Genomic DNA, 25,590 nt, shown 5'->3' with positions numbered 1-25,590 from the left:
ACATCCCGACTGCTAAACCTCATGTGTGATTATTACCAGGTAATCACTTAAACCCTTACGTACTATTTTAGAAGCTTTTTCAGGGTAGAAAAGGGGGAGGAGGAGCGTGAAGAGATGAACCTCACAGTAGAGAAACCCACCACAAAACCACTGCACTGGAGCCGGTGCGTGAAATGCGCTGAGAGCAAGGTAAGAAGGCGGGAGCCCGCCCTGCACCGCTGGTACCTACGGGAGGATCTCGTCCTCCCCCGTCACGACCGTTGAATCCCCACGCTCGCGGGACACCAGCGCTAAGCCAATGGCCGCCTCTCGCGCATGACGCCTGCGCACGAAAAGCCCCACCCCCGCGTCTCGCTCCCAGCCAATGAGCAGCCGCCGCACTGTGGGCCTCACGGGGAGGGGGCGGGGCCTCTGTGCGGGCGGGACGGGGAAAGTGAAAGGCGGTCGGGGAGCGCGTGACGCGCGGGAAACGCTGTCCCGGGGTGGCGGGGCGGACCACGTCACCCTCCTGGCCGGTCGGGGCGGGGCCAGCAGGAGGCAGCTGCGCTCACGTGACGTTGGGGGGGGCGGGACGGAGCGGAGGCGCTCAGAGGGTGCGCGGAGGCAGCGGGAGGGGAGCTGAGCGGAGGGAAAGCGCCGACGAGAGGAGAGGCAACGCGACACCTTCTTTGGCCTTACGGCTGCCGCCATGGGCCGGACACCCGCGCTGCCTCTCGCCGCGCTGTGCCTGGCCTGCCTCTGCGGGCTGACCTCGGGGGACGTCCAGAGCGGCCGCGTGCGCGCGCCTGGTGTAGGGAACGCCGAGACCGTTGGTGAGTGCCAGGTGACCCCTCGCCACCCCCCACCACCCCAGCAGGAGTTGCTGACGGGGCAGCCCCTCCCCCTCCCGCGCCCCGCCCGTTGCCTAGCGTTGTGGGGGGAGCGGAGCGGGCTCCGCGCACCGAGCTCTGCCGGGCGGCAGCACGGCCCTCCGCGCCCGCGGGGGCACAGGGAGCGCCCCGCCGTGCCGCTTTCCCGCCCGGTGGGTGTGAGGGGCAGCGGAGAGCGAGCCGCCCCGCTCTCCCTCATAGCTTGGCCGCCACCACCCGCGGCGCCTGGACCGCAGCCGCCGAGCTTTTACCCGCTTCTCTTCAGCTCTGTGCTCGCCTTTCCCCTCGCTGTGGAGGGTTTGTTTGCGCGCGGTGTGAAATCCATTAGCGCGGTTCGACATCACCTCAAGCATCCCTTTTGTAGGCAGCGAGCGGCTAGTAGCGGGTACATTTGTGTCCAGTACGATGTGTGCGGAGTGTTCGTTTCTTGCTAACTTAGTGCAGGTCAGGTTGCGGGAGTTACTTACGTAAGCAGTGGTGATGTGCCGTTGCCGCCCGTTGTCCCCAGGTTAGCCGCGTTACGCGCCCTGTTCTGTCTGGCTCTGTGAGCTGTTTGCTGAAGTGTTTGCGCGGCCAAGAACCGCAAAACGTGCCGCGTGCCCCAAAACGCTCAGGGGGGAGGTTGTTCAGGAGGTACTCCTGTGTTCTCTGCCCGCGGTGCATAATGGCGCTGGGCGCAGCTACGCTTGAATCTGTCCAGTAACCTCTCCTTCAGCCCTTCTAGACTTCCTCTTCACCCCAGCCACCGGCGACGTGATGTAAGCCGATATCGGGCGCCCTGTCGGAGCCGTGAGCTGCTTGAGGACTGCCGAGAGCCGGAGGTTAACAACCTCTCCTGTGCAGCGGGAGAGGGCAGTGTTGATTCAGCAGGACAGACTTCTGTTTAGTGTTTCCAGGTTTCCTCCTCAAGTGTAAGGGGAATATCCGAATTTACCCTTGTGTAAGAGTCAGGTTTATCTTGCGAACTAACGTGGGCTTGCCTGCACTTAAGAGCCGAGTTCGTGGTACTAGGGTAATTTCTTCAATGAAGAGCAGACATCTGCTGATGGTTAGAGATGGGAAGCTTGCTGTTATCCCATATGAAGACTCTCTTAAGAGCCTTTCGAAGCAGGCTTATTAGCACTGGGAGAACATCTGACAGTCTGCCACTGATTCTGAAGTTAACAGCTCGTTCTTGAAACCTTTTGTTGTGATAAAAAGGTCTCTCAGCCCCTTACTCTTGTAGATACGTTTCTCTAATCCGGGAAAGCTGTTTTGAAAGTAAACTAAACATCCTAGTGCACCTAGTATTAGCTGGCTGTGCTGACTCTACTGTCTCCACAGGCAGACTGTGCTAGATTTTCTTTGTACCAGTAAGGAACTTACAAAAAAGAACATTGTTTATTCATCAGAAGTGTGGTGCATGCTGTGATTGTTCCTCGGATGTATACCCAGAATAACAAATGACTTTTATGAAATCTGTTATCCTGAAACTGTCACAGCTCTTAAAGTGGTTTAAGTGCCTTCTTTCTGATGGGAACAAGCAAGTCTGTTTCATACCTCACTGATGCAAACTGACAAAGGTCTTTTCACATATTCTTGCATTTATTAAAAGTGAAGAAATAGTGCCAGGATTTCTAGCCTCACATTACCATAAACAAGAGAAAGGCCAGGTGGATTCAGAATTAACTCACATTACAAGAATCCTAAAGTTAGTTAACGTATGTGTAGTTGTTATCTTGAGATGTAAATTACCACGCTGTTTGCCAAAGATCTGTGAATAGCAGTGTTCCCTTCACTGGGGAGCAGAACTGAGAAAAGTGAAAGGTCACCCAAAGGTGCCTGGAGTAGGTGGATATGATGTGAAATGTGCTGGAGAGAGGAGTTGTGGGTTGTGTGTGGGTTTTCTGCATATTATAGCTGTATGAGTAAGTCTTAATTAAAACTACTGTGGTAAAATTGTAGATTGGGAGAAGATCTTACTTGATCGAGGTAGTGGATGTGTTGTGATTTTAAGGGAACAGTGTTTGGCTGAGGTTGATATATAAAAGCAGCTGTACTGGTTATGTTGCTGGCTTCTGCTGTGATCAAAATATGAATAATTGACTTTCTGCCCTTCTGTATATACATTTGTAGATGAAGTCCTCTAGGCTCTTGTCTTTATTTCCCGTACTGTAGGGCTATTTGTAGCTGGCTGTATTATTACCTAAAGGAAAAATGTAATCTAAAGGAGCAAAGCTCTTGCCATCTGAGGTTTCAGTGAACTTCTGCAAAATTAATTTGGACTTTGGTAATCTCCACTAGAGTAGTACCTCCTCTATTTGAGTTTATTGTGGTTAAAGGTTGTATCGGGCAAGATCTTGGTGTACATGTGGACTCGGGTTTGAGAGTATTGTAGTGTCTGAAGGGAAATGTGTTTTGTCAAATATATCTTTAAATTTTAGCTTTTGGTTGTGTGTAGTTCAGTGAGAAGGATTGTGCCTTAACACAGATGAACACAGGGGAAGATACAGATCTCAGAGTTGTTTCTGTGGGTGAAGATGCGCTTTGACAATAGCAATTTTGTCCCAATCAATGCATTTCTTGTCCTTTTTTCTTTCAGGTACCTGTGGAAACATCTCTAACTGCAATTTGTGTATTGGTGATGGCACAAGTGTAACAGGCTGCAAGTGGATAAATTGTGAAGGTAAGGAGGACTAAAGGGCGTAGAGCCTTCCTATGCCATGCAGAACCTTAAGCCAAGCTAGATGTACTATATTAATATTCATTTCACAAACTGTTCTGTTTGATAATTAATGGAGCATTAACTGCAAGGTTTATCTGTTGTTGAGCATGTCAAGGTGTTACATTGAGACAGCTGAACATATTCAAAATAATCCCAGATTTCTAAGGCTTTTAATTTATATCTGTGCTCTTGATAAGCTGATGCTTTCCAGATGGCTCATAATGTTTGTAGAACAAACTAGTCACTTGCGTTTGCTGTTAGGAGTCATGAGTGGGTTCTGATGTGCAGGGACATCATTGTGCTTCAGTCCTTTTTGAGGGACTACTCCCGAATTGAAGTGCAGTAAGGGAGAGGAGTCTATTAAACAAGATTATCTGAAGAGTTCCTGAAACTAAGAATCGTCAACCCACTAATGGGAACATGACAGAGCCAAGGAAGCATTAGCTGGTCTCATTCAGAGCCTTGTTTTTCCTCATTGTGGGAGAGTCGGATATAACTACATTTAGGTGGCCTCTGGTACTCAGGCCTGGAGATGAAGTTGCTGTTGACAAAGCCTTGCAGAGATTAGTTAAGTAGTGCTCGGATAGATTATTTGTACCTCTTACATGAGGTGGAAACAGTTTCTATGAAGACAGAATGGCTGTCTTCAACAATTTCAAGGTCAAGGATCTGTTTAAAAAGCCAGAACATAAGTTTTGCTTGCATGTAGAATTTAAGACAGTAAGGGTCTTTTTTGTGGTTGTTTTTTTTTTATAATGCTACCAGAATGCAAAATGTTCAAATTGGAAAATGTCACAAATAGTAGAAACACTTTCTAATTTTATAGGATATGAATAAAAAAAAACCCAAGCTATACAGTTACTGTAGAATGGTGCATAACCATGTATGAGTATTGCCTAAGTGTTGATTTGAGTGGTAAAGTAGCTGTAGTTTAAGAAAATACTCAAAAGTTTTCTAATTATTAATACAATACTGAAGTCCTGCATATTGAAGTGCCTTTATGTTGTCCTGGCTAGAAGATGGTGTTTAGTTTGTTGTATGAACTGTTTATTAGTATTTATGAACAATGTCTCAAACACTTTCAAGTTCTGCTGCTGTAAATATTCTTGGCTCTTTTCTGACAGGAAAAATAGGCATATGTGTAAACGAAACAGAAGCAGCTTCGAAGAATCAAAACTGTACTGCTGAAGACCAGTGTTCTTGTAAGTATTTAGACACTCGGTTTTCACATTGTTTAATGTGAAGCAGTTGTGTTTACAACTCCTTCGCCTGTTGACCTTTGTTAATGTGCCTTCCACAATTTACATAAGCGTGTACAAGTATGTAAATAAGCGTTTTGCTGCCAGCTTAAACCTGTGATATATGAAACTAAAATACACAGTTTTGTTGTACGTTCAGCTTACTGCTGCTGTTTCAAGAAGGCTGACATACTTTACTAGGCATATGTCTCTCTGGCTGCTGCCCTAGTTTCTCAAATTAAAATGGGTGGTGTTTTCTATTAGATATAGCACATCCTAAGGAGCTTCTCAGCATCCTCAAAACAGTCAGCTTTAATGGTCACAATAACTTTCACCTGCTAGGTCTGCTGCTTCGTCTGAGATGCAGAAATTAGGAAAAACGTATGGACCTTCCAGTTTTAATTGTTAACTAGCACAACGTTTCATGGAGTCCTGAAGTATAGAGTCTGGGTTATAGAACTGTGTAAGGTAAACCCTTGATGCTAGGAACATGTTCAGTTGAAAATGTACTTCAGTCTTTTCATCAATTTGTGCTTGCTGTGCAAAGCAGGTATGTGGGGTATGAGTAATTTGGATCAAATCTTGGCATTCACTGTCGTGAAAGCCCACCAATTTTAGTTTTGTTGAAAGCTGACAAGAAATGGACTTCAAAATAGGATTTTCTGTGTTTAAGATCTGGAACTGAAAAATCCTTAATACTCTAGAGGAGTTCAACCGTGCTGCTAAAGAGGTTGGCTTGCACCAACAGAGATGAGTAGCATCACCCCATGCTACTGTGGTGATGGTGGCAGTGGCAGCCAGTCAGATATGATTCCACTTGGACTTCCTGTGTTGTTTCTAAAATTGTAACAATCTCCTTTTAATCAGGAGTGTTAAAAGTACCATTTTTAAGTGCTTTGCAAAGACAGCATGGTGTTACAGTGCCTTGTTCTATATCTAAGAGTAGAATTTCTACAATCTGTTCCTGTTAAACTTGTAGTTATGTGTATCAGGTTGTTGTGTTTTAGTTTCTGGGTATTCAAGGAAACCTAATTGTCAACATCAGTAGAGGATCTTTGTTGGTGTGACAGGAGCCAGTATACCTTATCAGCTCCTACAGTGTCATGGCTCAGCACTATATTTGGGAATTGAGGATTGATGTGAAAGAACATCAAGGTGGGCCTAACCTGGCTTGATGTGAATGTGACCTGAGAGAGCATATATTCTGATGTATCCAGCCTGTCTCTATAGAAACAGTCAGCTCTGGTTTCTCACCATGCTGAATTATTTCAAGGTGTAGATAACCACACTTAAGTGAGCCTGAGCTCACTTCTGGACATAAAGGCTTCTGAACATAACGGTATTTCAGAAGGAAGCTTGCTGATGTGTTGGTATATGATTAAGAAACAGTTTAGATAAGCTGTCCATGTGTGATTAACTCTGTTAATTCAGTAAGTTGGCAGAAGGCTTCACGGTTACAAGGTCAGTGGGTTTTTTTACAGCATATGCTGAGGTTGGGATCACATACAACCAGCAACAATTCCTGGAACAGAAAGCTGTTTCATAAGGATGTCTTGGTTTTCCCCCACCCCATAGGACTTCAGCAGTATAACCACTGATTTCTAGTTGAGCTTGATAGGTCAGATTCAGTTTTAGTTGCAATGAGGTTGGGAAGCAGTACTGAATATCTAGTGTCCTATTGTGTAAAGCATGCACAGTTCGACTGCTTGTACAGTAGGACTCTTCGCCCTTCTATTTGCTTTGAGGAATCTTGAGTTGGCAATTGAACACTAGCTTGATTGGGCTGCCTGTGACAAGCTTTTCCTTGTAGTTGCTCATGCAACTTTTGCAATTAGTGTGAATTGAGCATTCAGCTACTTTGCAGTTTCAGAACAAAGCTGCAATAAAACTTGATGCTATCTGAATTCCTCAAAACACAGCCTATTGCTGTTCCATTTTGTGGCTTTTACTTGTTGGTTTTGTTTTGAGATTTTTTATTTTTGTAGTTAAATAGGGTGATTATTCTCTTTAACTCTTCATTTTTTTGTGGCTCCTACAGTTGCTCCTTCCAGTAGTCCTGTGCCATCTTCCAATGTTACTACCACAGCATCTTCCAATGTTACTACCACAGCATCTTCCAATACGACCACAGCATCTTCCAATACTACCACAGCATCTTCCAATACGACCACAGCCAGTCCTGCTACAACAGCTCATACTACTATAGGTAATACAGTGCCTCTGAACATAGAATGACAGTCAGCCTAGGAACTGGTGAATGAAATAAAGGACAAGGCTTTTTCCACAGATCACTGCAGTAACATGACCACCAAACATCTGATGTATGAAATACGTAAATGGTCCCAAGCTTTGGAAGAAGGGAATTTTATAAAGCTATCAGAAAATGCTTCTTTATAATGTAATTAAGCATTGGCTCAGTGGTAATTGCTTAAATTTGATTAGTCATTTCCACATTGTTGTTGCTGTTGTTGCATGTGCTGCCGGGTGAAGAGTGAAGTTTTTAAAAATGTTGGGGTTCGGTTGGTTTGGGGTTTTTTGGGTGTGGGGTTTTTTTGTTTGTTTTTTACAGCATCTGCTTAAGTGAGTTGGTCCTTGATTAGGCTCAGAACAGCCTAAGGTACAGCAGAGTGAGGTTTAGCTTTGAGTAAACCTACAAATGTTGGCACTTCTCCCAGGCACATAGTGGAATACTGATTAAATTTTAGTAGTGCTGATCTGGGGGGGAAGGGGTGGGGTGGTCAGAGACCCAGTGTTCTGGCGTGATAGCTTATAGAGGACAGTCTATCTACAGGTGAGTGTTTGCTTATTTCAGTGGTGTTATTCAGTTAGTGTTTCTGAAGATGGCTGAGGGAGAAAGAGGAAGTTTTGCTATCCTTTAAGTGTTTGTACCTTAAGGTATCCCATTAAGTACTTTTAGTATAATAAACACTAGCTGATTGTGAGGGCTGTTTGATGAAAGTCCTTTGACTTGATGCAGATTATCAGTTGTCTTGAAACAACTGTCTTGATTCTTGTTCAAATGCCAGCCTTTATGTCGGTACTTGAAAGAAAAGTGGGTTTGTCTGAATGAAGAATGAGTGTCTGATCTGTGAAGAACCTTGAAATATTTGGATAACATTGGTATGCAAGTTTGCAAACACCTTGCTAATTGCAAGCTTGAAAAACTTGGCTAAATGCCATGCAGCTGAATATCAAAATTGTGTGGGGTACAGTCTAAGGTCAAAGCTTATGCTTGTTAAAAAAAAAAATACGTGATTTACGTAAGAACTTTGCTCTTGAAGTTTATGGTATGTATATACTGTCTTCTATCAAGCAGGTAATGTTACCAGCGTAACTGCACATCCTCCTGTACCTACAACTGCCATTACTTCAGCTGCCACAACACCCAGTATTCCAGGTAACTGCTACTGCTAGCCTAATTAAAGTGTTAAATACTTAGAAATTAGTGTCACTTTAAAAGTGTCATCTTGAAAGACAGCTGTCAACATTAAAGTAGTATTGATATATCTGCTGTCCTCACTTTGAACTTTATGCCATGTCTGTAATTTAAAGGAGATGTATGTATGTAGCAAGGTAGAACTCTGAGAAACAGCTTTTTGGTGAGATATTAAAAGTCAGATGTGTTGGTCAAATTAAATGAGCTGGCTGGTTTTAATAGTGTGGCTGGAAGTCACTTGTTAACTCACTTGTGTTTGGGATGTGGCATTTTGTTTTTCGCTTCAGCATAATAATGATGGAAATAAGCTGAAGTATTTTATTTCTGCATCAGTCCTGAATATGCAATTTCATGAAGAGCTCTCATGAAGTAAAGCTCTTTAAAACCACCCATCAGCAGATGCGTTACTTCCAAATCCGTATATGTTGTGGCTTCAGCTAATTTCTTTAAGCTAGATTCTTGTCTAGTAGATGGAAGATAGTAATTGAATTTAAACATGAAATTGGAGCAAGCAGCAGAGATTGGAAAATGTGTTTCAAATCTGGGTATATCAATAACATATTTCTGTGTAAAGGAGGAAAGATTCTGCTTTTTGAAGTACAGAAAGTCCATGTGGGACTTGCTCAGTATTGAGGTCCAGAGCAGTGCAACTATAAATAGTTCTAGCCTTTTACAAACAGTATTTAATCAGAATTTCAGTATCACTGTTCTAAATGTAGCTGTTGACATGTCTTTATTTTTTGTTTGTTTCCTTATTGGTATTTGATACAGTGAGTAATCCTGATACCAGGAAGCCAGTACTAGAACCTGGAAGGCTATTGTGAGCATTGTGCACTTACAAACCCTTAATGTCGTATTTAACAGGTACAAATGCTACTGTGACTCCTGCACCTTCTCCACGCAAATCTACTTTTGATGCTGCGAGTTTCATAGGTGGAATTGTCCTTGTTCTGGGTCTGCAGGCTGTTGTTTTCTTTCTGTACAAATTCTGCAAGTCAAAAGACCGAAACTACCACACACTTTAGGACCTGCCACTTTGTAATGGACTTGTAGCCCAACACCTGTAGTTCACTGAACCAAAATATTTTCTGTTGCTCATGGAAGACAGCAGTTCATAATATCCTTTAAATCTCTAAAAGAAGACTTTAAAAGAATATTTTTGCAACATTATACTTGGCAAGATGTGACATTAATCTCTTCAACAGGAGTACTTGGAATATGCTGCATGGGTTCTAATGGCTGTCTTATTTTCCTTTAGTGGCTGCTGATGTGGGACTTTTTTTTTTATACGCCAAATGTAGACATTCAGAGATTCTTATTCAGTGGCAACACTGTCTTGAGTAGATAATCTTGTGATGACTTGTGAAGGCTAATTTAATCAACATTTGATACAGTATCCCTTCAGCTTTGTCAAGATGTGAATTACTGGTGACTGACTTCAGGGAGTGAAATACCATTTATACTAGCGTATGGCTCTTAAAGCGTGCTGCTAGAAAGATAAACTAAATCGTAGAAGTAGGTGATGTCTTAACAGAATCACATAACTTTTTCCCTTTTTTTTTTTTTTATACACAAGAATAAAGGTTGCCTGTTAAAAACTGCATTCCAAACATATCCTACACCCTTTTCAATTATGTTGCAGGTGGAGAGGGGATGTGAGGATAATCCTTTTAAAGGGGAAATGAAGATTAGTGCCTTAAAAGAGTAAACAAAAGGCTGCAAAAATGTCCCACTTATCTCAAAGACAGATAAAGCTATTAAATACTAGCTTAAATTAGGATAATGGAATACATGGGACTTGAGCATTCCAGTTTGAAAACGTTTTACACTAAGTAACTGTCCCCTATTGACCTTGTGAGGGTGGAGAAGCACGATACAGTAACATTCACCTATGGACAGAAAATTTGTTTACCTTTTGTTCTGGCCTACAAACCATAGAACTAGTGATAAAATTAAGTTCACTCCCTGTATAAGAAGGTAACAACTTAGATTTATACTTGAAATACTGGTGTTTGGAAAATCCTGGGAATTTTCTTATTCAAACAGTTCCTGGACTCATTGCAATTAATTTCAAGGTTTGGGTGGTTTGTTTCTCTTTACCCTTCGGTATGTCTGCTTGCTGAAGGAGCAGTTAAGTGTAATGCAGAGGATCTGCTGATTTGATCCTAGTCAGGATTGCTGTAGTCCTGGGATTCCCAGGGCTACACCTTTTTACTTTCCCCCTCCACCCTTCCTGGCATCGGATTGGTGTCACCCTCCAGTGAACTGGTTAAGCAAATCTATTTGGCCAAATAGTGTGGTGGTGTTGTTTTTTTTTTACGTTGGCTGGATCAGCCACTGTGATCTGGGTATCAAAGGTACGTCCTTTCCAGTGACTTGAGCATTTGTGAAAGTAAACCCACAGGAAGAATGGAAGTAAAGATGAAATTCAGGTGGTGGATGTAGCACATAATACGTAGTTTTTGATGATATACTTTGATCATCAATTTCAGGATAACCTGTAGTACTGTTAATAGCTCTGACTTGAGTGGAATTTGGCACCCAGTAGAAAATGATGCATTAATGCAGATAATAGTCATGGCAGTGGAGCTTAAATATGAAGCAAATTAAGTGCACTTCAGTTGGAAACTAAAGTGCACAGTGTTGCTTTCTTTTGTTCTTCTAGTTCAAATGGCATTGTTTCTGTTGTGCTGCATAGAAAACTGAAATTGCTACAAAGTTACTCACCAGTACTGTATCTTTGAGTTTATTAGCTTTTGATTTTTCTAAACAAAACTAAGACAATCAGCTCAGGTTTATTAAAACAGCAGAGTGAGCAGCCAGTTTCCAGCAACAGTATGTGTGTGGGTTAGATGGTATATCCTTGGCCTTACTGTGAAATCACTTAATCTGTCCTTTCCTTATCTCAGAACTGTTCTGCTACATTTATTTGTTTAACAAGATATCCATGAGCTTGTATTCTCTGCTTTGCAGTGAGCAAAATAACCTGCTAAATTGTGATAGTTCTTCAGCTCAGCAAAGCAAACTCTATGCCTAGTACATAATTTTTGGAGGCCTCAAAGGGCTATCTTCTGGGTAACTTGCAGAAAATTGCTGCAGAACACTTCATGGCATGGAAGACATTATAAAATACTGCTAAAATGCTTATTCATGAGCTAGGCTGACCCTGATTTAGGTTGCTGATAAAGTCTGCTGGTTAAGCAAACTAAAAATAATTTTAAAAGTGCCTTAAAGTTACTTAATCTTTTGCCTGAAATTTTGTTTAAAAGGGTAGAAGGGATACCTTGCCTTAGTTCCTGATTTTTTTCTTGGTGCCAGCCATTGCTACTTTCCAAGAGTACAGGAAACCCAGGATCTCTGACATGTACAGATGCCAATCTGAAAAACTCAAGCTTGTACGGTATTGATTCAGTCGTGTTTTGGAAGGCCTGCACTACGCACCGCTTGCTTGTTAGCCTTGCCAACAAGGTATGATCCCCAGTTTAGAGTTCTGGATAGGATTGTTTCCCTTTTGGTTGTTTGGGGGGAGGGGGGGGTCTGGGTTATGCATCTTCACCATGTGCTTGGCTGCCTCACTATGATTAGTAATTACTCCTTTGTGAAACATCAGTATGGGCTGATCCGTGCTGTGCACTAGCAAAAAAACCTGAGGTAACAACTTGCAGTTTTTCTTGGCCTTGTGTTTTGAAGTGGAAGGTAGCTCATAGATCTGTAGTTGTATTTGCCCCTACATGAATTTTAGGCACTGAACTGTAGTGACTCTTCAAGTTATCTGGCTTTTTCTTGAAGCCAACTTGTGCAAATATCAAGCTGTTATGAATGTTCTCTGCAAGTGTTGCTGTAAAAGTTTGTATTTTGTCTTCAGTGGAAGAAAACTGAAACAGTTGTAATCACAAAACCAAATTGATAAATAAAAATCTGTTGAACGGAATTTTTCTTGTAAAGTTTAATTTGAGCAGTCCCAGAGGGAACTGTCTGCTGACTTTCTGGAGATAAGAGCCATTTTCCATAGAAACTGAGGAGCACTGTAGGGAAAGAGGGAGAATGAAAGGTTGAAGAATTGTTAGCTCTCCTAAGTAGAGTGTTAACTCTGCATTTGTTACATGCAACAGTACTGATTTAGATTTAGAATAGTCTCCAAAAGAATTCTGTAGTCCATGTTTTCCATGTTTAACCTTGTTTTCCCCTTAAAGCCAAACAGCAAGGCATTTACAAGCAACTTGTAAGGCTTAATTCTCCTCTTTCCAATAGCAGACCTTGTAATAATACTGGATGTTAGCTTGTAAGGTGGAAGAGGGACTGTTGTTCCTGGGAGGCTGTAAATAACCCCTACCTTTTAGCATCTTTTCACATTAAGATCTTTGACCTTAATGAAAAAGGCATTGCTCTGAGCCTTATTTCTTTCCTGATGGCATGAGAAAGAGGAGGATATTTGCTCGGGAGTAACTATGCTTGAAGAGAACAGACCGAGCACAATTCTGTAGTTACAGACTGACTGTAATGATAACTGGCTCTGGGTGAGCTGACTTCAATAGCTTTACATCAAGGCTTTGACACTTTTGTGGGCAGTGAATGTGTCACTAAGTAGTATTGACATAACTTGGTCTCATACAGGAAGCTGAAAAAACTCCAGTGGTGTTTTGGGAAAAGCTGTATGGAAATAGAGGAAACCTGATGTGCTTAAAATTGCTGTGCCTTCCGGAAAAGCATCCATTTACTACATGCAGTCAAGGACTGAATTATATTTTTGTTACAGTGCAGCACTGGAAGCCTCTGAATACTTGTTTATCCCTACAGTACCAGTCTTGATGTTACTGCTGTTCGTTGAAGGCAGTCTTCTTTCTGTAGGTACAGCATTCATTCAGAAATCATCTTTGAATTTTGCTGCATTAAGTGGAGCACTATTTGAAGTGTTTTATCAAGAAGCTGTAATTAGCTGGAGAGAGCCCTTTTTACTGCTGCCATGGTACAGAAGTGCTTCATACTGATGATATTGTTCTACTTCCAAATTGGCATCTGGTTCCTGGAATGTGCTAGAATAACATTTGATGGCTTCTCTAGTGACAGCTGACCTTGGATAGTTATCAATCACCTTGTCCTTCATTTAAGGCATACTTTAAAATGAATGTTATTTGATAACTGATTCCACAGCATTCCGAGTATATTGTGACCTGTTTTGATGTAGCAGCAAGCATAAATGAAATAAAGCTTGTTTCAGTAATGATGTTAATCTTATTCTAGAAATCCCCATTCTCTAAATACTACAGCATTTCTAACTGCAGTTCTTTACTCAGTGTTTAACCAGTGCAATGCTGTTAAAGGTTGCCTGAATTTAACCCAAGTTCTTAAGTTATTTATAAAACAAGTACTGAGGTATTTGATTATTCAGTCCTCACAGGTATGTGGATGATGCTAAAAGGCACAGAGCTGGTATTCTAACACATCAAAAGCTGCAATACATTTTGGCACATCTCTGACAGACACCTTTGAGTCCTTTAATGGCTGGGCTATAAAAGGAAGATTTTTTCCATGCAAGAGAGAGGCACACTTGGTTATGCTGCTTTTTTTTATTATTATTATTTTTATTTTCCTCCTATTCTACTTAGTGTAGCACTGAGCACAGATTTGCCCTTCCCTTTTCTAGGGGATGGGGAGAGAAGGTGCTGGGGAAGGCGGAGATTGGTACTTTTGATGAGTCATCTTCAAACAGGCATCAAGGGTTCAGTGTACAGGCAGCAACCTCTGGGGGTGAGGGCACTGCATTGGCAGGATGTGATGGTTGGGGGGGTGCAATAGGAAAGCAGTTTTAAAAAACCAACCAAAACCCACCAGACCCCATGCTTTTCATCTAAGCACTTAGATGTGCTTTGCACCACCATGTTCTAAGGTAACCACAATAAAAGGAAGCCTTTTAGTTCCAACTGCTGCCCTTCCTGCAGTGTGGTACATTGTCTGCAGGAAGACATGCAGTGCTGCTCTTACTCAGAAAATGATCTGCATCACCCAGTGCTTAAAATGGATTGTCAAGTAACCTGACAGGAGCTGGTATTGAACACTTCATCCAAATATGTTGAAGTACATATGATGCAGCACTGGAATATTGCTGCCTCTCTTATTTGTATATAAAATGGTTTTCTTCGAGCTTGCCAGTTCAGTGGCATTTTCTAAAATGCTCTGGACTGATTAAAAATACATGTGGGTTTACTTCCAGACCAGCCTTTTTTCTATGAAGACAGCAGGAAAAGACTTTTCATTTAGGTGTGGTGATAGCCTATCTGACATTCTTTCCTTCCATCTGCTAGGCACCTGAAAGCATAGGTAACATAAGAATAGTCACCAACCATGGCATGGTAATCAGAAAGAAGAGTCTTTTCCAGATCTTTGCTAACTGAATAGCTCCTCTGCCTGCTTTTCTTAGTTGATTTTTGGAACACTTGGGAGTCATACCTACTTTTCACCCGGCTCTTAAAGATAAATCTCAAGAGGGGTTTGCTATATTGTCCAGATGAAACCTGCCTGGATATATATACAAATCACAGCTTGCAAACCAGTGAGGAATTTGCTTATTTTGCAACCATACCAACTTATTACCAATGCCATCTCTGTCTGCAGTCTTTGAATGTTTCTGGTTTTCCTCTTCTGTTGCTGCTGGTAATCCCCATGTTGAGTGGATGCTGCAAGCTTGTTGCCCTGGGCCTGAGTGGCAGAGCATACTGTGTTATCAACAACACAGAGTTAAAGCAGAACTCAAGTAAATGCAGAAGCTGTTGTTTCTGACCTCCAAGAAGAATGTTAAGATAGAAGAAAACCCAAACAAACTACCCCAAGGAAAAAACAAACACACAGAGAGCAATGCATAGTAGTGATAGAATAATAGGTTGCTTAGTATGGAAAAAGTAGCTCATGGAAGACCTTGACACAAATTAGAACAAAGCCTATTTGCAACTATCCGCAATTTTTACAGCTCATACCATTTCCTTTTAATTCATAGTGGTAAGTGTATCAGCATTTATTCTTCCAGCAGGAGACATCTCAGGGAAGCAGAAACTTCTTGCTGCACCAAGTCTACTTCATTATATGTGATTATTTTTGCCACAACTGTGTCTTTGCAGGTCCTGTTGAAAGCCAAGATTAAAAGGTGTGTGTGGATGGGCGTTAACTATCTGTTCCCAGTGACACTAAATTCCCTAGTGAATTCCAGTCGTTATCTCTGTAGATTTCTGAAAAGCAGAGATGCAGCCACTTAATGCTAAGCCTTCAGCCACTAAAGCAATCCTCATTGTATCAAATGCTATGCTTCCTATTGGCTATAATGTGATTCAACCTCGATTTGTAGCTATGTACAATGTGGTGTTGCTATACCACTTAAACTTACGTTAACCTTTCCCACTAACTTTGGGCAAGGAGGTGAGGGTGTTTCTGCTGTGGACTTGTTAACTGAGACAGTGTTCTTCCTCCTTCCCAGGTACGATAAAAGATGTTTCAGACCACATTGGTTTGCTGTTTCTGGCATTATTTCAGGGTGGATGTCCAAGGGACTCAGGCCTTCTGAAGCAGCAGGAGAGCAGCTGGCAGCTGCCCAGAGCTCAGAACTACCCAGTCTGGTCAGGCTGTGTTCAGCATCCATGAATCCTGAAGCAGAGGCTTGAGAGGGCTGACTACACAAGTGTCACATGAAACTCAGGAAGAAGTGCAGCAACTGAGACAGGTCATGGCCTAGTGCATTAGAGAGGGAAGAAGATGTGAAGATAGAGAAGAAGGAACAGAGAAAAAGATAGAAGACATGGCTCAAACTGCTAATCTACAGCAGTTACAAACTGGCTGAAGTCTTAGTCTGTGGACAGTTCCTGGAGTTGAGATGACCTGTTTCAAAATGACCTCCTTTACAGCCAAACCAGGGCTATTGCAAGTAACAGTTGCCACCCTGACACAGATAGGTCTGAAGTCAGGTACAGTGCAACTCAGATTAATAGATAAGACAAATCTTTACATGATGCAAGTCTGGACTGCTTTATGAGAAGTGCTAGTGCTAATGCATCAAAACTTATACCTATTTAATACTGACTTATTACCTGGAAAATTACTTCTTATACTGCTTGTACTATGGACCAACAGCTCTGCAGTCTTCCTTTCACTTTTTGAAAGGAAAACAAAAATAAAATACCACCAAACCTTCACGGCATCCATCTATTGTTACAGACACAGGAATAAAAAAGAATCACAATACAGAGTTCTAACACTTTTCAGACCAGGTGTTTATATAGTTCAATGGAGTTTCTATGTTAAGCACAGAGAGATCCAAGCTCCTCACCCAATTTTTCCAGCTCTGAGTCATGCTTTACAATGGTAGCCCACTGCAGGGGGGGGGGGGAATCACCTCCTTTCTGTCACAGCCACTTTCCTTGTGCATAGTAGCATCAATGTCACTTAAAAGTTTTGCACCAACTTTTCCCCTGAACTTTATCGGTTTAAAGCAAGAGAAACCAAGTATATTTGTGCATTAATTAAAGATACTTCCCTGTTCTTTATTTCCGCATGTTTGATTCATGTCTTGTCTTCAGCAGTGTGCTAATGAGCATTTCCCTGTTTCCTGTGGCAGGAATAACTAACATTTTCCTGCAGAAGAAAACTATAATTAAATTTGTCATGCTTTATATTCTTCATGGTACCTTGAAAGACCATTGGGGTTTTTCATGTTTATTCCATTTACTAGGAATTTAGGTATCACCCATCAATTTTTCTTGCATGCGTTTGTCAGACTGACAGTAGGATTTGGTAACACAGAGAGGAGCAGCAACTTACGGCAGGTAGAAGTAGAAATCCCTAATCAAGCTTTTTTAAGCTACATGAATTATGTAAGCATTGTGTTAAAAAGTTACCTAACAAACATCTGAGATGAAAGATTTTTGCTAAATGTTTAACTTCTGGGTTAATTCAATTAAGGGCTAGGAAGCTCTCACTGCTGCTATGAGGTCCTCTAAAAAATGCCTGCAATCATAGGCATGCACCTAGGCAAATTACAAGGGCACAGTTTTGCTTGGTTTCCCCACATAATCTGTAATTAAGGTGTTCCAAAACCATTGATACCTGATGTCCTGCAACTTGGGATCCTTTATTTACTTTTATTTGCCCCCTCCCCTGCATGCAGCTCCCCTCATATTTCCCCATTACATCCCTACAGTGCAAAAGACAACACAGGTTATGGTTTGAAGTCACTAACTTGGAAGTCAGTGTTTCCTGTGCTGCTTGAGCAGCTGTGGTGCAAGAAGCCATATGGCTTTTGAGTTGACTTAAAACAGCTTGAGGAAAAGTCAGACTTTCTCCTCTACCTAAATGCTTTCATTACAGAGGACATATTCTCTTTCCTACTTGGCTTAAGTTTCCTATTGCTTCAAAGCTTAAGGAGGGATTCGGAAACATGGACACATTGCTCATTAAGGCTTATTTCCCCAAGAAAGCGAGTTACAACATGCAACCTGTCTTTACCTGCAGTCACATTCCCCTGGGAAACTGCAGCTTCCAGGTTATAATAAACTTGACACTGCAGCTCATCAGCCTGCTGGAAGGCCTCCCATTTTAAACTGCATTCTTGGGTTAACCAGCCTCTTACATAAAACATGGTAAAATGATTAATGACAGCAACAAAAATTCATCATCTGAGAGCTCTGCTTCAGAGCAGGAGTCCAGATTTAAAGGAAAAAGATGTTATTACCCTATGTGCTCTTGTGAATGAGAGGCCATCAGTACTTGCTGCTTGAAATAATCTGTAATCACAGCTTTGCTAAACGTATCCATAATCCCTCTGAATACAAAATACACCACAAACAGTGCAAATTCTCATTACTGTTTAATAGGAATCTGCATTTCAGGCATACTGAAGGAAGTCAAAAGCAATACAGAGGCCTTTACTCACAATTCTCTGCATGTAACTGATTAGACAAGACCCTACCTCCATTTTCAGGGCAGAGGTATGTGGGAACACCAGCAGCTCTTCCCACATCTCTCCCACAGACTCTGTAATTTGCTAAGTTTAAACATAAAGTTAGTTAGCGGTAATGACCATGTAGTGCTAGCTGCAGCTGGGGCTGCTGTGTGGCAATAAAAGCCTGTACACTGCAGCTGCCATTTTCATTCTGCTCTCCTCAAAGGCTGATCCAGCTGTTGACATCTCTGATCTCTCGAAGGGTTATTTTGTAAACACAGCAAAACAGTTCAGAGCCCCATCAAAGACAGAAAATCAGTGGTCTGCTGTCTGCGCCAGCTGCTCTGGCTGTGTGAAAGTCTCTCCCATGGTTTTGTTTAGAAAACATGCCCGCACCCTGAGAAATTACTCCCAGCACAGTGGCATTTGTCATCCTGAGCCTGGAAAACAAACAGCCTATGCTTTCACCTTGATGCTTTAGAAGATTGAAGATAGAATATACTTTGCTTGGTCCACAGGAGAGGCATTCAGATACATTTACAAACCTTTGTCTAGAGTAAATTCTAGAGACTTAAGTGGCAGCAAGGTTGTCAGTAGATGGATTCATCTACTTAAAGTGTAATCCAGCAGTTGCCAAAAATACTTTGTTCTGCAGTGCACATTTCACAGCCAAAAGCCCACTCTGTCAGGTGTGCTAAACACAGAAGTTGTATTTAGTTGGCTAAATCAGTTTCTGAATTGATCCCTTTTACAGCGAGATAAACTGTAAGAGTGGACCTGGTTACTCTTACACTAGATCAATGGTTAGCAAAGAAATTCAAACTCAGTACATCACTTTGGTACAAATGATACAATGGTATCAATTTAGTGAAAACTAATGTCATTTCTGTGGATTAAAGCAGTTCCCTTCCCACTACATTCATTCGTTAGTCCAGAATTTGGTAAGCAGTGTAACACGTGAAACAGAAGTAAGGGCAGAGTTTGTCAAATGCAGAGCAGATGGAGCAAAAAGGCCAGCAGTTTGTCAGCTCTGCAGCACTGGTGTCAAAGCGCTGCCTGGGAAACATCACAGGGAGAGCCAGGAAAGCAACAGACACTGCGGACCCAGGAACGTGGCCCCAACAGGGAAGCAAAGCCCAAGTGAGGATCTAAAGCTCCCAGTTTAATCTGGTGACAAGGATGGCGGCTACAGCCTGGGGCACACCACTGCGCTACAGCCCAAGAGGGGATGCACGGCTGGCTGGAGTCTCCAGGGCACTGAACTCAGCCACTTGCTTCTCTCATTGCTGCACCCCCTGATTCCCCAGGGGTGCAGGTGTCCTCTGTCTACCACACCCATTCCCCCTGCAGTAGTGCCTTACACAAACACATGGGCAGTTTGTCTCAAGAAGAAGGAGAAAAATGCTCACTAAAGCAAAGATACTGAGCCAGGCTCAAGAGGAAGCTCTGAGAAGGCTCAGAACCACAAAATGCCACCGGTATGTGGAACACAGCCCCAGGTGCCCAGCAGGCAGGGCCCAGCACAGTGCCAAGGCTCCTGCTGCAAGACCCTCATCCCAAGCCCTTGAAGGGTTGCAGAGAAACTCTGAAGGGATACTCTCAGATGTGGTCAGACAGTGTCAAAACCTGAGACATCTCTCCAGAAATGCTACTGGTCATCTTATTTCAACTCTACATTATAAGCTTACCTGCTACATTTCTTTTTCAACTCCTTTTTTTTGTTGAAGATGGCATGTTTCAGAAGCCTTTTCACCTTCCTTGGTTAGGCATTTCACTTTCTACTCTTTTTCTTCCACTTCTTCCAGCATCTTCTCTGTTTTCAGCTTTCATTGCACTCAGTACTTGTCTCTTTTTGGCTTCTGGTGTCTTCCTCTGTGCTAATTCCAATAGCATTTGTTTCTACAACATACAATCATGAAAGCTTCAGACTTAAATTACATACCCCCAGTTCCCACACACACCTTCTTATTTTTCCTTTTAAAGCTTGATGAGCAGTCCTTGGATGTCATGCCCATCTGAGCTGAATTAGGAGAGACCCTGTCCCACATGACTTGGTACTATGAAATGTTGGCAAACAAATCTGAATTATCCTATGATCTTATGAAAGGACCACAGTCAGCCCCAGACCCAAAATAAAATCTGGGGTTTAGGACTGGGGAGAGCAAAGGAATGGTAATGGGGAATGGGAGCACAATGCTCTACTTACAGCATTGCTCGTTAGAGAGAGAAGCCTCAAAACAGCATTCATGTGTGGAACTCATTCAATTATAAACAAACACGAAGGCAGTTGCTTCCAATTTCCTCACTCTGCTGCAATTTGCTTTCTGCAGCCAGCCTCTGGTCTGCATGTGGAACTTGTTTTTAAAACAACATACAACCAAGGAAAGAGGGGGGGAAACGAGCACAGCTTTTTCAAACATAGCTGTTTATGCAAGGTGTATAGCAACAGCCAGTAAGTATGGCTACGTTTTGGAATCTGTATCACAATTGAATGCAGTGGTATTGCAGGCCACCCATAACAGACCAAACCCTCCTGTACAGCCAAGGGTTCTGGAACAGAGTCTGCTATTTGTAAACACCATCATCACAATCTATAGCAAGGAAAGAAATTAGGAAGAATAGAAAGAACCAGAAGCTGATGTCAGAAACCAAAGAAAAAACCAGCCACAAATGCAGCTGCTAGAAAGGTGGTAGATCCAGTGAGCCTTTTGGAATTACACTGACAGCTTGTCAGTGAAGAAAACCAATTTATCAGCCAAAGGCAATTCCACTATGGTGAAAAATATGAACACACAGAGCTAAAAGCAGTCACAGTCCACACCTTTTTCCTTGGGGACCTCACTAAGCCTTACTAAGGTTGGAGTTTCAGAGACCAGTAGGCTCAGAATGGAGCAGTCAGACCATCAGATGTGAATTTTTAATATCATATTTACATTCATTACCCTTCTACTGGAATGAGCAAGTTGTTTTGGCTAAACCATGTTTCCCAGAAGGGCATCAGGTCTTGACTTGAAGATACTCAGTTGCACATATTGTCATTTCCGTGGTTAATCACATTTTGAAAACATTGTTTCTAATTTCCCACTTTCAGATTGTCTGCCTCAAACTTCTAGGTACCACCTCTTGTTATACCTTTCCATAAGAATCTTTAATGTCTGCTATTCTCTCTCAACAAAATATATCTGTAGAATGTAATCAAGTTACTCTTCTTTCAGATAGGCTAAACAGACTGAGCCTTTTAAGAGCTCTTGGCTTAGAAAGCATTACCTGCAGCCCTCAAACGGTTTTAATAACTCTTCTCTGCACTCTCAATTTTTCTTCATCTTTTTTAAGTAGTACCCTCTGGAACCAGCAGCAGTATCTGTGTGCTGCACACAGAGCTACAAACTCATTTTTGGTATATTTGTGCTAATCTCCTTTTTATAAACAAAAAGATTGCAGCATCCATCCTTTCCAGTACCACTCTACGTGGCCAGTCTGTCACAGTCCTCGTCCTATCCAGGGATGCAATCACTCTGTTCTGCACAAGTCCTGCTTTCTTCTTGTTCTTCATCTACTCAGGCACTGAGACACTTCTCAGAGGGATAACAGCGATCTGTATGTTTCTGTACTCCTGCTCTGCCCACATCATTATTCACTCAATGTACCTTGTCAAATTCACTAGCATTCCTCCCCAAATATGTCACTGGTAAATTTTATAATCTATAATTTTGTATTTCTTTCCAAGCCACTGACAAAAATGTTGAATACTGATAGTTCTGCTACCAACCCCTGCAGAAATCCATCAGAAACTATCTTCATTTAATGAAAATAACACATTTTTATATGTCAAAAAATCTAGCTCTCAATCCATTTAGCATTTTTGTTGGTACTGTGTAATACTAAAATTTAAAATATGAAAGTTATGTGCTGCTAAACCAAGCATTACATCTCTATATTTATATATATATTACATCTCTAGCATTATGTTTATCTATCTAACTTATAATCTTATCAAGAGAATGAAATGAGGTTGGTTTGACAAGACTTATTTTCCATACAATAATGGTTCTTGGTGCTAAGTATACTGCAAGTCAAGGGTATGCTTTTCAATGTGTAGAAGTGAAAGGCAGCTTGCCATGGCACAAAGGTGCTCAGAAAAAAACCCAGATACGTAACACATTTGTTCTGCATTTAATGACAACATCCCTGAACATTTCCTTGAAATTTAATGATTGGGTGGAAGAGAAATAACTCAAGATCTGCAATTTAACTTTTTTTATCTGCCTGTGGAATAAAATATTCATAGTGTCTTTGCCTCTATTAAAATACACATACAATGATGTTGACAGCATACATAAATACAGTGCCTGTAGCTGTCATTTTGGTACATGACTCAAAGTTCATCAAAGTTGCTATAGTTTTTCCATAGTTCTCTCTACCTGCAATGGTAAAAACATGCAGATAAACGTGTTTTTTCAATGTCATAAAATACATATCCAGATTCAGTAACTCTATTATGCAATGGGTTTTGAATCCATTTCTCTCCTAGAATAATAGTACGTAAAATCCTCATTAAAGCAAGTGAGATGGGGAGGAGAATTCGGCTTGTTGCGCCGATGAATCAGGACCTGCTGAATTCAAATACCTGTTCATGCAGCTGTTTCTTCAGCTTGTCATTGCCTGCTAGAGGTTTTGCAAGAGCTTTTCTTACCAACATGAGCTGCCCCTGAAATGAAGCCACCTCTTGTTCTGCCATCATCTTAGCAATCAGACACTCATTTTTGTTTTGAAGAGCTTCCTGTATACAGAAAGTATGTAACAGAAACAATTATGAGAGCAGTGATTTTCCCTGTTTTATATAGCAGTGGGTTTCTTAAAAGGTAAAGCTCTCAGAGATTTTTAGTAAAGTGGGATTGAATTGTTCTTATTTTTTAATAAAGGCTGGATCTTGTTTTAAAGCAAAATGAGTAACAGGATGGACAAGAGGTGTCCTCTGAAGGGGAAAACAGAAGATAATCTTTTGTGTGGGTACAACTGCACAATTTTAATTATACTCACATGTCAACAATTCAAGTTCTCATTTGCAAACATGCTCAGAACAATGCAAAATTTGATCTTTCTTAGGCATTAGAAAGACCTGTCCATCAACTAATCTGTTTATTCTTTCATTAAAGTAAAAATGTGTGTCATTAAGCTTCTTTTCCTTCTGGGCAGGATCTTTTTCCTTGTTTTGAATTACAAACATAAATGTGCATGTATATACAAGTTACAGTGTCAGGCACAGATCTAACAGCCCTATCTCCTTTCCCATCCATTTAAACTGGAAAAAGCAAGGTTGAAGGATCCTCTGCACTTGGACCGGAGGGCAGAGAAATACGAGCTCTTACATCTTCAGGATCACTCCGAAGTCAGAAACAAGAAAGCTCTGTCTGGGCAAGATGAGTTAGTTTTCAATTTTAAAACAGACAAATTTTCCTATTTATTTTTCTCAGTTTCAGACTTTTCTTTCAAATCCTGTGATGATAGCTCTTATTTCTTATTTAAATCCAAACATTTTCACTAATTCGAGTCATTTTGACTGATCTGTTTAATAAGATAGCCTGATGATTTAACATCCCCTGGATAAAACTGAACTAAGTGTATGCACATCCAATTTTAGTTTGGCTTGACACTGACAAGCACGCAAACCCCATTTTGTTTTCATGCCTTTCAAGTTAACAAATATGATCCATTCTGCCTTTCCTTTGCTTGATGTGTGCAGCTAATTAACCTATGTAACAATCAATAACCTCTTTGTTCCATTCTAATCAGCCTCATTTAAAACAGTGAGGCACTTTCCATCCATCTTCACTTTTGTTTAATTTAGCAAATTTTGTGCTTCATCTTGTATTTCTGTAATTAGATTTTATAAACCTCACCCTGTGCTCTGCTTTGTTTAAGTAGATACCAATTAATAACACTGAAAAATACCCCAAACCCTCAGCCAGCTCCCAAGCCAGCAATCCAGTTCATTTTCACTTCATGTCTGCCTGTTTTGGTCAGTTTTGAAAGAGTTGATTTCAATGCAGTGTCATCATTAGTCTTCTGAGTTGACACCGGAATTAGACATACTAATACTTCCTAGACTCTTACCTCAAGTGGGCGTCAGGGATTTGTTTCATACTATTCAGATTTGAAGACCACCATTATATCCATAATATAGAGAGGAAGAAGTTTAGAATTTCTACCCAAAATCTGCAGGTTCCATGAGCTCCTATAGGCTCACTAGTGAGCCTGCCCATTCTGACCATTACTTTTCAGAAAATTAGACACCAATAACAGGTGAAATGGTAGGGAAACACCACCTTCTCAGCATCTCTAAGCTTTGCAGAGAGCTGTGCTTTCTGGGTGGTTTGCTTCCAGCAATTCAGAGCCTTCAGTTTACACACCAGCTTGCTTAGCTTAACATTTTCATCCTGCAAGAGCTGCAGCAGTTCCTGCTAAAGAAGATGTTGATAAGAATAAACTCACAAAGATTACTTTCAACAGAAAGAAATGTATGATTTGGAAGTAAATACAATTGTAAAAGCATGTATTTGTATTTAATGTTCATTTTCAAATACTTATACTTTGCAGTTTGAAACAGCGAAGCCTTTGGCAATGAATTTCTATTACTGTGTCTCCAGGGAAACAGGAAATGTGAACATTGGCCAGAAACTGGGAAAAAAATGGAAGAAATTTAATCCAAAATAGCAAACAGGAAAACGCCTCCAGAATGAAGCACTGTTAATGGTGATAATTATGCCAAATGGGGATTCTGGTTCATACCTTATCCAGTAACCTGGTTCACCCTAATTGCAATGGCTCTAATAAAAACAAAATCAGTGGATTCATGACAGGTATAGTCATCAGGTTTTCTTGTTTGCTAAAAAGTAGTAGACTTCCTCCTGAAAACTCTTAAAGAAGTTAGAGAGGACTGCTGGAGTTGCTGGCCCTTCTGCACAGATGTCCTACCATTCAGTGCCAAATGACACAGAAGTTTTACTCTCCAGTGTCACTTTCTTGCCCTTTGTGTCTCATATTAGTTCTATCTGCAGCCAGGCTTTGGCCTTCCTGATTTCGTCACTCTGATGTTATACCTTTGTTGCCTACCTGTGTTTCCACTACTTGCAGTCCTTTTTGTATTTTAGTCCTTTAAGAAGCTCCTTGCTAAGGCAAGCAAGGCCAAGACTCTGCTACGCTCCCTGGTCTTGCATAACAGGTTGGTTTTGAAATCTCCGTCTTCTTCAAAAATCAGCCAGCTTTCCTCGGCACTTTTCCCCTCTTGGCAGTTTCCCAGGGACTCAACCTAGCAATTCCCTGATTAAGCCACAGTCAGCTTTCCTGAAGTCCCAAGTCCTAGCTCTGCAGCATAATTTTGCAACCTTGCTCCTGATCCTGAAATCATGTCATCGACACTG

At 41.5% G+C, this 25,590-nt stretch overlaps 1 protein-coding gene across 2 annotated transcripts; it reads left to right on the top strand.

Moving 5' to 3' along the window:
• Positions 1-663: 663 nt before the first annotated feature.
• CD164 (CD164 molecule) lies at positions 664-13,473 on the top strand. 2 transcript variants are annotated; one of them, XM_061366792.1, is made up of 6 exons: positions 664-812; positions 3,451-3,534; positions 4,698-4,775; positions 6,850-7,017; positions 8,128-8,208; positions 9,112-13,473. In XM_061366792.1, the coding sequence occupies exons 1-6, from the start codon at positions 689-691 to the stop codon at positions 9,270-9,272; spliced, it is 696 nt and encodes a 231-aa protein (XP_061222776.1). In that variant the 5' UTR covers positions 664-688; the 3' UTR covers positions 9,273-13,473. The 2 variants fall into 2 exon arrangements, with proteins under 2 accessions (XP_061222776.1, XP_061222775.1); XM_061366791.1 differs by having other exon boundaries at positions 8,125-8,208.
• Positions 13,474-25,590: the final 12,117 nt, after the last annotated feature.

Source organism: Neopsephotus bourkii, unplaced genomic scaffold (genome assembly GCF_033783945.1).
Source record: "Neopsephotus bourkii isolate Nb327-2 ecotype Australia unplaced genomic scaffold, CSIRO-AGI_Nbou_v1 NB_1358, whole genome shotgun sequence".
In the NCBI taxonomy this organism is placed as follows: Eukaryota; Metazoa; Chordata; class Aves; order Psittaciformes; family Psittacidae; genus Neopsephotus; species Neopsephotus bourkii.
Note: the sequence above shows the minus strand (reverse complement) of the source record. Positions and strands in the feature narration are given on the sequence as shown.

What these genes read in the sequence shown, in the direction of transcription:
- CD164 (XM_061366791.1), top strand. Translation starts at nt 689, where the DNA reads ATGGGCCGGACACCCGCGCTGCCTCTCGCCGCGCTGTGCCTGGCCTGC. An exon ending in AGGGAACGCCGAGACCGTTG is followed by an intron (nt 813 to 3,450) that starts GTGAGTGCCAGG and finishes TTTTTCTTTCAG; the next exon opens with GTACCTGTGGAAACATCTCT. An exon ending in AACAGCTCATACTACTATAG is followed by an intron (nt 7,018 to 8,124) that starts GTAATACAGTGC and finishes TCTTCTATCAAG; the next exon opens with CAGGTAATGTTACCAGCGTA.